General features: G+C 38.8%; 1 protein-coding gene across 1 annotated transcript in view; it reads right to left on the bottom strand.

Annotated features, from left to right (window-relative positions):
- PDXK (pyridoxal kinase) overlaps positions 1-12390 on the bottom strand; it is a 47138-nt gene that overhangs the window by 18926 nt on the left and 15822 nt on the right. The window contains exons 2-3 of the mRNA XM_036393293.2: positions 9169-9223; positions 2255-2359 (exon numbers count right to left, since the gene is read on the bottom strand). Coding sequence (XP_036249186.1) covers positions 2255-2359; positions 9169-9223 — 160 coding nt within the window. The remainder of the gene's footprint in view (positions 1-2254; positions 2360-9168; positions 9224-12390) is intronic.

Raw genomic sequence — 12390 nt, 5'->3', positions numbered from 1 at the left:
ATGTCCTTGGAAGTGTCCATTCTAATAAAACATTTTAAACTACATTTAAAAAGTAGATTTTGGAGATTTTTTTTAAACTCAAAAATTGATCAATTCTTGGGTGCTGCAAAGAAATGGAAAATTTTTTTTTTGCCAAAATGCTGGATTTTATCCATGAAATGCTGACAATCAGTCCAAAGAGTCAAGAAAATTTTTTTTTTAAATGACCTGTGATGGCAGACTGGCTGGAAAATAATACTGAGAATAATAATAATAATAATAATAATAATAATAATAATAATAATAATAATAATAATAATAATAATAATAATAATAATAATAATAATAATACTGAGTAAATAATAGTACTGAAAATAATACTGTACATCACTGACAGAGGTGTTTAAAACTGTTACACTGAACTGCAATTTATCTCTTACCTTGAGTGTCTTACTGTAAATGAAACAAATACAAGAAGATCTACAAATAGCTAACAGTCCCAAAAAGTCCATGAAGTGTTACTTTGTATTATTGGCCTAAAGATAATAATTTTAATCTCAGCTGAGCTATCTACAATCATCAGACAATTAACAGCCAAACCCCACCTGCTGATAAATTGCTTTTCAGTGTTTAAGTGATCATATCCAGCTTGTTTGAGGTACAAAGTATACTTGTGCACTCTAGTGAATGTCTGTTTAAAGAGAAAAACCTGACTTTTGGCCCTGAATGAAAAAAAAAAAAAAGGATTTTAAGTTCAGCCACAGTGCAGCTGAAGACTAAAACACAAAAAGTGTTATTAGATGTTCAGAAATTACTGCTCTTTCCACCCATGCCTTCTTTTTGTTCATACTGAAAATGGCTGCAGCAAATGAGATTTTAAAGCAAACTTGAACAACACACAAAAAATCCTATTTTAAAAGACTTTTATTAATAAATAATCCCTTTTTCTCCCAAATTCCTTTTTGCTGAAGATTTCTATTTTCCTTCTACCATTTTTAATCTCTTAAATCCATTTTGCCAGTGATAAGAAAGGAGTAGAGGTCTTTTCCAAGAGTTGGAAGTGAAATAAAAAGGGAACATTTCTGGCTAAAAGAATACTCAAATATTATTTATAAATTTTGCACACTAACATCTCCTGAAAATTCCTACTATACAGTGTGCTTTTCCTGGAAGTGTTCTCTGTGTGAGTTCCTTCCAGGAAAGAAAGGTTGTTTATCTATTTCTCAAAAACAAACAACCCATTAATGCCAAAATTAATTTCTTAACCTTAGTTCAATCTATTTGCTTTCAGTCTCCCTTATTTTGGATATATTCCTTGAAAAAACCCTGACAGTAACTCTTTGACATGCCTCACCCAGAATGACTGCTTTGGAGTTGTAACCCATGCACTTAAAATTTCCAGTATTCCCTGTGTGTAAAGAACTTTCCTACATGTGGAAGCCATGAAATAATCAAATCTGGTGATGTATTTCTGCTTACCTTTAAAAAGTCCCTGTTCACTGCTGTAAGAAATTGATACTGTTATCCAAACCAGATGCACAGCTCTTACTGAGGTGAAATCTGATCAGTAACCTACTTTTGAGAAGCAGGAATTGGGTGAGGAGAAATTTTTAATAAAAACTGCTTGTAGAATCTCTCCTTTCTATGAAGTATTCTACAAGAAGTTCTCTTTGCCTGTATTTATAAACACTTAGGGCAAGCAGAGGAAAACACTGCAGAACTGTATTCACTCAGATGACCTACACCTGTATTCACTCAGATGACCTACACAGTAACAAGAGCAAAAAATCAAGATATATGACAGTCAAAGCAAAGACCCAGCTCTACTCAAACTTTGTCACTGTCCAAAGCACTGAGCCTTAAAGATCAAGGACAGAAAAAAATCAAGAGAACTGTTTATAAAATCATGCTGCAGTACCACAGAGTGCTAGCACTGCAGATTAAGGAGAAAGGGTTAAACTCATGTCCTCCTAATAAATTAAAAAATAATACTCTGACATTCCTGATCCATTGTTCCAAAAGAGGCACTCCCAAAATATGAAGTGAGCCTGTACATGCCTGGCCTGTACAAGTCTGTAAATGACACCAGGGATCAATTCACCTGCCCAGTTACAACCTCCCAGCTGTTCCAAACTGAACAGCACGAGCCAGTTCAGACTACAATATACAGCTGAAATTTTAATTGCCTGGCTTGCAACAAGGAGGGATATGTGTTTTAAATGTCTTCAGCCCTGTTTACACCTGCTGGGAGCTGCAGAGAACAAGCTCTTCTTACCTGTGAGCACATAATCGTAGCGGTTGACCTTGTTCAGCTTCAGCCCTTCGTAAAGTTCGTGCAGCTCATCTGAGTTCAGCACCTGACCCTTCCAGTGGGCATAGCCTGCAAAACAAACACCAGGGCAGCTCTCAAGAGATGGATCTTCTGTTTCAGATCACACAGATGATACACATGGAGGGACCACACATCCAGTATCAGCACAGGAAGGATTTTCACCTCCCCTCCTGTGAAATGCTGGTGCTGAGTGAAAGCTGCTGTCAGCAGAACAGGTTGGGTGCTCAACTTCTCCTTAGCACCCCTGCCTCCCAAAGGAACTGGAGTGACTACACTGCAGTTTGAGAGTGTCTATTTAACAGCAAATCAAGCTGAGCACACACAAGCTCCTGCAAGGTTTCCCGTAGAGCTTCTGCAAGTTATCCCTTTTCTGTGTGGAGGTGGAAAAACATATGGTTTAGATTTCACTGGAGGAGGGTGTCAGTATAATCTATTTTTGCTATCTTATACTATATATAAAAAAGAGGAAATATTGACAGTTAGATGACAATCTTAATAGGCTTATAGATCTGTCTGGACAGAGGCCTGCACCCATCAGATAAAGTATCCACTGGGACCTGCATGTCACAAACAGTGACCACAGCAGAACACTGCCATTGATGGTCTTTAAATGTACAGGGCCACCTGACAGACTTTCTTCCAAAAATAGCACAGCTTCAGTGCTGAGGATCCTGGAGGAGGAGGAAAGGAGTAGCAGAAAGACACTACAAACAGATAAATAATATCCATATACTCCATATATCCTTGAATGATCTCTAAGAATTACAAGGAAATATGCTCAGCTGAGAATGGAGAGCAGATGGAAGGTGGAAGTTACTTGGGATAAACTCAATTGATTCCAGCAAACATGGACTAAGGTCCATGGCAGCCAATTCAAAGGAAAATAAAAAATATCTCCCTTAACAGAATCTAAACATTTGTTGGAAAATGTAAATGCACCTTGCACCTTGTCATCAAAGCCTGCTCATCTAGATGCACCAATCACTCCTTTGTATGTAAGAATGGGGCTTCCTCCAGGATATTGGATGAGGTATCCACAATTTAACTCTTTTAATCTCCATAAATTCACAGTTTGTTAAAAGGCTTATCTTTTTATTAACTGGAATGAGGAAAAGTGAAAGGTGAAGTGAGGCATCCTCTCCCATACCTCCCCTGGGTAAAGACAATGGTATTTTGTTTGTTTTAACTTCTGCTCTTGCAGTTAAAAAATTCTGAGATGAAAACTGTTGGCTTTGATTGTCACTCTAAACTGACTTATTAGGGTGACTGCCAAAAGGTGTCTAGAGCCTGGGATAAGCACATTTTTCAGATTTCCTTCTTGTGAATGCAAACAGACCCACGGTATGGTGAGCAGATGGATCATTTTGCTCTCCCCAGCTCACAAAGGCCAAGCCTCTAAAACACAACTTGCTGCCAGCTGGCTGGGGGCCTGACTCACATCAGCCACCCAGGAAAATGCTGCTGACAAAGTCCCTGTGAAGAAAGGGACAAAGTAAGGGATTTCTGATCTGAAGAACCCCTGAGTGTATGTAAATCCAAGGTTTGGTTTATTTAACACAAATGCAGATATTTGTTGTGTCACATCTGCAGCATCACACAGAAATAATCTGTCCTCTTCTCTCTCCCAGCCTCTGTAGCACTGAAAAGCCAGTAAAGGGACACAACAGAATGTGGCATTCACATCCTCTGAACATGCCCAGGGTTTTTTCTCCTGGGAAGCTGAAAGGCAGCAAGGGGCCCCAGAGAAAAAGGAAAACAATTCTTATCTCATTTGCTTCTCCTGCGTTGTGCTCATGTGGAATGTGTTTGAGGATTGTTTACCCACAGGTGATTGTTTCATTGGATTCTGGGGTGAGCTGTTTTCACTCATTGGCCAATCAGAGCCAAGCTGTGTCGGGATTTTGGAAAGAGTCACGAGTTTTCATTATTATCTTTTTAGCATTCAGGAAGTATTTTTTACTCTAAAGAATAAAGAAGTATTCTTTAGTATAGTATAGTATTCTTTAATATAATATAGCATAATGAAGTAATAAATTAGCTTTCTGAGAACATGGAGTCAGATGCATCATTCTCTCCCCTGTTCAGGTTGCCTGCATTTACAACAACAGAGTTCTTCCATTGGGGCCACCAAGGAAACTGGGGGCACTTTTCACCCAGAATCAAGGCAAAAAATTCTGATATTTACCTTACACATGGCCATAAAAATAACTATGATAGATGACCCAGGCAACCTGGATACTTTCAGGAGCCACTCCTACAAAGACCCTGTAAATTCACTACTTAACCAAAAGTTCACCTTCCCATGTCAAGCTCTGTTAAACGGTCAGTGCACAGGGTTCATGTTACACTGATCCTCCACTGAGGGAGAGAAAGAAATACAAAAACTCAACTTTAGGCAGCAGCCCAGCTAATCTCTGCAGCTGGTGTCACCCACATGGGGCAGGGATGTTGTCTGAGCTCTGCAGCAATGACTTCCACAGGTAACTTGAGGATCCTTTTAATTATCTGGTAATGTGTAACACAACCTGAAGTCTAACTACATGACAGCCAGAGTTAAAAACAAAGCCCTAGGGAAAGTCTCAGGGAAGCCCCAGCTATTGAGACATTAAAAATAAAAGGGAATGCCTTCACTGGAGCTGCAGAGAACTGTGATGTCACTAGGAACTGAATTATGTTCATGCAACAACCAAACCAAATCAAAACTGGCAGCAAGATGAGAACCCCCTATGCCCTTTCCCCAGGGTAATTTCATGTAACATGACAAACAAAATGGGCAAATCCCATGACCCTGCATTTATCCTACTTTCCTGGCAGAATGTAACACCAAAAAAGCAGAAAGACAGAAGAAAAAGCCAGTTACTCATGCTCAAAAAGGGTTTAATGAACTGGAGGATGGAGTCCCAGGAAGAGGGGCTATCTTTAAAGGGGAAAGGCAGAAAGGAAGAAAGCTGAGTCTTCCTTGTTTTGGGTACAAAACCACCAGAAAATTTCCCTTATTGCTGGTCTGAGAGAGCAGAGAGAACACTGCAAATCAAGACACAGCTCTTCAAAACCCCACTTGGCTCAGACTGCATTTGTCTCCCACGTCTGTAATAACTTCAAACACAGATGAACATAAACACTTAAATAACCTTACACCCCTTCTGCCTGGGTTATTATCTTTTATTGCAATTACATGCTATCTATTTGCTTTTAGCAGATAAGGCAATGACAAACAAGTGAGATACAACATCTCATGTCACTAAACTGATGAACATATTCATCAGTCTCCAAGGAAATGTCCTGGTTCATTGGACATTGGTATGAAAAATAAATAAAGTAACAAAAACCACAACCAAGAGAGGCAGCTAAAACTTCCCCCAAGATGAATTTACATACTTGCAATCCTCTGCTTTTTTTTTTCCTTTGGAGTGTATTTATAATCCTCTTAATTACTTTCAAAAACAAGGAAGAAAGAAAATGAAATTACCAGGCATATCAGAAGAAAAAAAAAACAAAACCCAACTGACCAACACAGCAACAGAAAAACAAGCTACCCTTTTAGTATAGCAAAGCATGTAAGATTCCTTTGTTTTCCAACCCAGAACATTCTGTTCTGAGGTTTGAGTTCTTCCTGTGGTGCTCGTTGCAAAACTACTCCAAGTGACTCCAGTAACAAAGAATTTCACATGGGAAAAAGGAAGAAAGTTGTAGTGTTTAAGGCCCATGGTGGACAGGGAATCTGGGCCCAGCTGTGTCACAAAATTCACATTGCACACTCCAGCAGACAACCTGCTCTGAGCACATGACTCATCTGTAGCCACCAGGAGGCCTTCAACAAAACCAGAAATGAAGTACCAAATTCCCCACTGGATTTTTTATAGCTGGTCACAGAGTGGGAGTAAAATGTTATCAGTGTCAGGCACAAGTGGAGGCTTTTCTTTCTGCCCTGCACACAGAGGGGTGAATGAATCACCTGGGTGGGCAGACTGTGCACAATCACATCAAGAAATAATTGTAATTTCTCACGTCTTAGACCTACCAGCCAACCCAGCCACCTACTGCACATCCACTAAATGGAAGTCAAACGTGCTCAAGAATAAAAGGAAAAGTAACAAAAAAACCCCAGGCTATTTGTTCCAGAGCTGTTTCAAAGGTAGGATTTGGATGGCAGGGTAAGCACATTATTGCTGAAAATTAACCTACCAATGAGAAACAGAACTGGAAATCACTGAAGAATTAAAAAGGCACCCCAAAAAAATATCAATTATACAATTAAAAATAAATTTAGATTTTTATTTTTGCACATCATATGAGGTGATGCTTCTGCAAGGAGTATATTAATATAGCATAAAGAGCACAGTCTTAATAGGCTGCATGACAGCTTCTTTTATTTGTATGTGGAGCATGATGCCACTCAAGTGTGAGTCACTCTAATCACTGAAGTTCCTCACGAAGCAACATGACAAACTCTTCTCCCAGGGGCACTGATTCAAAGCACATTTTCCAAATTTCAGGATTATCAGAGACTAAAGAAAGCTGCATTTTCTGAGCAGGAGTCAGCAGAAAGAGGCCTGTGGTATCTTACTAATTTGTAGACAGGGCAAAAAAAGAGCAATAATGATTCATCAAAGTCTGTTAGTCATAAATTCTCTCTGCATTTTATTTGCTGCTAATTCCAAATTTAAAAACAGGGGAAGAAGGAAAGAAAGGATACCATGTCCAAACCCCACACATTCTTCCACCTGTGCTCCTCTGGCATTCTTCCAGAAACTAAAGTTCACAGCCAGATTTTGAAGGAGGAATTTGTCCTCCAGCTTTAATGATGATGACAGAAATGGTTCTTATAAAATTTTGTTTTTATAGGAAAACCAATTCACCCATTCACCCTACACACAATTCCTGTGCATTGCAGGACAGTGCCAGACACAAGCTCTGCTTCCCAAAACCATGAGGTTGTGTGGCAAACTTTGGGACTTTTTAACAGATTCAGTAAAAAAATGAACAAAAAATACAGAAACCCCTCCTACCCCCCCCCAAAAGAAAAAAAAACCAAAAAAACCCCAACCAAAAAAAAAAAAAACCACCAAAAAAACCCCAAACAAACAAACAAACAAACCCCACCCAAAACCCCAAAACAAAACAAAAGTGACTCCTAAACATCAGGAGTAGTTCCAGTATTTTAAAGACTTGTGATATGTTAGATATTTTGGGTTTGGGATGCTCATTTCAGTCTTCATGTGGGAGGAAGAACCACAAATTTAGTGTTCCTTCCACTGTCTGCCAAACCTTGAATGAAACATTGGTAACCTTTCCTTAGCTGTGATATCATTAAAAACAAATTTAAAATCTTCTTTTTTGTTTTAAGAACCTGGTCACCCTACTGATAATGTAATTTTCCCATCTTGAGACACATTCAGTTTATGGTCTATAAAACTTCTATTAAGCTCTTGCAGTGCCCTATAAAGCTGATTTAATCTTGAATCAAAAAGCCAACAAACAACATGTGCTCATGCATTTCAAGCACTGAATAATTTGACATGAAAAAATTGCCTAATTTCTGGAAGATTACAACAGTTTTACCCAGCTATTGAAACTAAACAACAGAAAATCCCAAACTCCAAAACTAAATAAATTCTTTAAATAAACAGAAATCACACCTAAGTATCTTTGAAAAACACAAGAGAACCTTTGTACTGTGCCAAAGGGTACAAGCAAAATAAGCAGATTTTTGCCTAAGCCAGGAAAGGCCTCATTCCGTTGTTTAATTATTACCTTTTTTGTGCCTCTCCTAAACAAGCAGAGGTAGCTTTAAAGCCAGCCTTGAAACATTAATTTTTTCTTCCCAAGGTGACACTAAATTCCCTCCATAACAGTCATCTTACAACCTTCTGAAAGCTGCATGAACAGAGTCTGATCTCTGTTTCAAAATTAGTAGTTTATTAATAGAGCTGCACCTGTAGAGATACTAAAAAAGTACCTCAACTTTTGCCTTCTTTTTAATTTGTCAGAAACATCTTTTGCTCTTTTCCAAGATGTTAAAGCCAGAATTTGCTCCCAGATGATTTTCTGAAGACACCTATAGATTTTCTCTATCAAGAGTAGCTCTCCTCTCAAACAACCTGCCACCACCAAGACATGAGTCTCCAGTGATCCAAAAACAGCAAGTCACTTGGAGCTCCTTTTGGGTGAAAGGTATTGCTAAAAGAAACATAAATTTCAGGTTTCTTTTAAAAAAATCAAGTCCTCTAGCACTGTGAGTATTAGGAAGTCTGAACATATTAGGTGAGTGCATTGTGTTCAGGCTTAGAGCTTAAATAAAAATACTCCCAAAGGTATTAAGGCCTTTCTTCCCCCCAAAATGAGATTTTGGGATACTTGGTAGTACCTGAATGAGCACATAGTGAGGAAACATTCCATCTACCTCTGTATTCTTCTGATGTTTGATTTGATAATGTGACTGTGACTCTCACAGAAAACCATTTTGAAGACTCCTTTGTTCACATGCCTGGCTGTGTAAATGTATTTGTGTTATTTCACTATCTGTATTTGTGTTATTTCACTATCTGACTTAATGAGATCACTGCCTAACAAAAGAAACTCACCCTCTGAAGGGCAGAAATGGACATTACCACATCCATCCTACTCCCATATTCAGACTTCTGAGAGACTTGAATGAAAACATGAAAATTGCATTTCCACCCTCTATCATGAAAATGTGAGTGAAAACATAAGACCAATGTCCTCTTTAACTGGTTTGTGGCTCCCAAAGAGTTTATATCTTTACATAAGACCAATGTCCTTCCACTGCCATGGAATGAGGTGAGTCCCATGCTGAGTGAGTTCAGTGACACTGGAGTAGATCTGTAAAATTTTACCTGTGTGGTTTGAAAACTGGACAGAGTTCACCGTGTCAACTTCAAATCCCAAAACCTGTAACAGAACACAGGAATATTTATTTTACCAACACAACTTTGTTAATACATTACCCACATCACAAAACACAGGGAAGAACTCCTGGATTTCCAGTGCATACTTAAAAATCTTGGGAGCTGAGTCAACAAACACTCAACATAAACAAAGAGCACAGTGCTCTACTACAGCAACAAACAGGGAACAAAAATTCCACTGGCAGTAGCACCAGAAAAACACAGCTCAGGATGCTCAGGCTGGAGTTCATCTGGGGATAAGGCCAGAGAGGCTGCTCCAGCAGCAAGCACTGAAACCTTGAAGAAAGCCTTGGCTGGTATTTCTTGGCAAGAAAAGAAGTAAAAGGTACTAAATTAATGCACAATATGGAGGGATGATGCTGGTGGCATTCCAGAAAACCAATTTTTCTAAAAGGAGGACAGAGGGGATCTTAAAAGGGATCAATATTACAAGCCATACTTGGATGTCACAACCAGTTCCTTTGCAACTAAAAGAGAAAAGAAAGAAGTCACAGAGAATTAATTTGGAGTATGATTGGGCAATACAAGGGAGAAACAAATACAGAATTAAAAAAAACCTAAAGCATGCTCTGAAAGCCACCTGCTACATTTCATTACCAGCAATCCAAACACTGAAATACCCAATAATCTCCTAGTGCAATCAACAAATATTCTTGTCGCCCAAAAATATATAAATAATATGAAAATAAGAGCATCCAATCAGGAGAAAACGAATGAGGATTTTTAACCTGACAATACCTGTTTAATACAGACAGCCAAGCCATTTTTAGACATTTTCGTGTGTCACGGCAAGGAATTCTAATGCAAAAGTGACATTAACAGTCTGACAGCCGAGTCTTTGTTTCCACATCCAGCTTGCTCTGAGTAAGAAATCTCCTCAAAAGAAGTGCTGCTATGTATGGCTCAGTGAGTCACACTGGGAGATAACAGGAATGATGCACCACTGTGCATGATCCTCTTGCAGGCAATTTGCTGGGAGGGGGGAGTGAGCAAACCAAGCTTTTCCAGTCACGTTTTCCAGGCAGACTCACGCCTCTCCCTTTTCTTGTCGTGAAGGCAACTCCTGCTCACAGATTAAAACCCTTCTGGGTGCCTGGTGCCAGACATCAGGCTTTCCCTGTGCCTGTACCTTCCCTGGGATAAGCCCTTCATTCCAATAGCTGGCTACAAGATGAAGCAGGTTGTTCCTCCTGCCTGCAGGTGCTTCTCTTCTGTTGTTTCACAGCTCACATCCACACAGGTGTTCTTGGAATAAATCTCTTATTTCAGTAGTTAATAAAGGTTTCTGTTCCTTCCTCACCAGAAAGCAAAGTAATTTTGGATTAGTGGTACACAGAATGGTGGGTTACCTCAAGCTGACCAGGTTCAAATTAAGCTCAGCACCTATGCTCCCCCCAGGCTATTGTTTCACCTTGGTGGATTTTATTTTAAAGTTCCAGGAACTGAACAGTTGGGAACTGACAACACTGTTATGACCTTAACCTTGATGTCTGGACATGCTCTTCAAGCAAATAAATGGGAACATGGCCTCTAACCAGATTATCACCCCATAATCAATTCCCCTCCCTGCAATGAACAGACTTAAATTGTTACTTCCTTAAAGTATCTTGGCAATAACTGTGAATTAATTCATTTTCTCTGCAGTATTCAGATCATGTCTCTCCAACTACTTAAGCCCTAAGACTACAGATCACACTTGCAGTGATTTATTGACTAATCAGGTTTAGGGAAGGAGAGCAGGCACTGTGGCAGGCAGGGCAGTTCTACAACACTCAGATGTCCCAGATGATGGCCAGCAAAATGAGCAGTTCTTCTTTTGTGTCTTCCCCAGCACCAGTTATCATCTGATTTCTCAGCCAGGTTTTCCACAGGATTAGGGATTTTTGGTTTGTTTTGGCCAGTTAATCTGCTTCAACCAAAAGATGGAAAAGTACAAGGGAAGCCACGTCTCTTGGAGATAATCAGGTGCCAGGTTAGCTGGGCTGTACACTTGGTAAACCATTAAATAAAGTGCTTTGGAGAGTGGATGAAAAGCCACAGACAGCTCAAATTCTGCAAGGGACCTTAACATTCTCACTTTTCTCATCAGTCTAAAACAGGCTAAATAAAACCTTTCAGGGTCTCAATAAAAATCACTTACTGGTATTAGTCTACTCTGTCACAGTTTCCAGTTTCCTCCAAAGTTTTGCTTTCAATAAACATGTATGACTGAAATCTAACACACCTAATTTTGAAACCTGATTCAACCCTCAAAATAACTCACAGTTACTCCAAAGCATTTCCTTTTATAAAGGTGCTTGCTAAGGCCTAGGCTTAGCATTAGTAGCAGAATAATCAAAAAGAATGCTGAAGCCATGTTAAGCCAAGTTGTGTTTGTTTCCAAGGCAAACTGCATTTAAAAGTCCTAGAATTTAGTCACCAGAAGACAACCTGAAAACAGGACTGAGGTGATAAAAGCAGCTTTTCACAGCAATCATCTCTTCTAGGACTAGAGAAAAAAAAAGTGTATTTTGGTTTGCATAATTCATTTTAACAACTTGATAGTTTCTAGTAGATAAGGAAGTGTTGTTTTCTTCCTCCAACCAACAGTTAAAAACCAGTGTTAGTGACTATCATCCTTCACACCTGAAGGACATCAGGGACAGTTTCTGATGCTCTGAATGATGAACACTTTCCTTGCTTACAAAGGAAATTTTGTTCCAAAGATATCTTGTTAATCCTTTTTAATACATACTCACACTTTTAATTCCTTGTGCAAACCTAACTAAAAGCACTGGCTTTGAGAGGTTTTTTAATTAATTAAAAATTTCTGCTCAAACCAGAGGTTAAGTAAATATAAAGTGAAAGTTAACTAATTAGAAATACATTATTTTTGTATGTACAGACCTTGAAAACTGAGATCAGAGCAAATGAATTGAATGAGACAAATCATACTAAAAAAAAGAGTCAATCTATCTTATCTGCACACAGAAGTAGCAACTATGACCCGAAAATATCTATTTAGTAGGATATAACAATTTTCCTACTGCAATAAACCAGTAAGAATAAACCTTTTCTTCAGGAAACTACCAGAAAGTAAAAATTCAAAACAGAACTAAACTCAATATATAAAATTTCTTGCTTGTGTACGCACACATGTGTTCCCTGTAC

Source organism: Molothrus ater, chromosome 2 (genome assembly GCF_012460135.2).
Source record: "Molothrus ater isolate BHLD 08-10-18 breed brown headed cowbird chromosome 2, BPBGC_Mater_1.1, whole genome shotgun sequence".
Classification (NCBI taxonomy): Eukaryota; Metazoa; Chordata; class Aves; order Passeriformes; family Icteridae; genus Molothrus; species Molothrus ater.
Note: the sequence above shows the minus strand (reverse complement) of the source record. Positions and strands in the feature narration are given on the sequence as shown.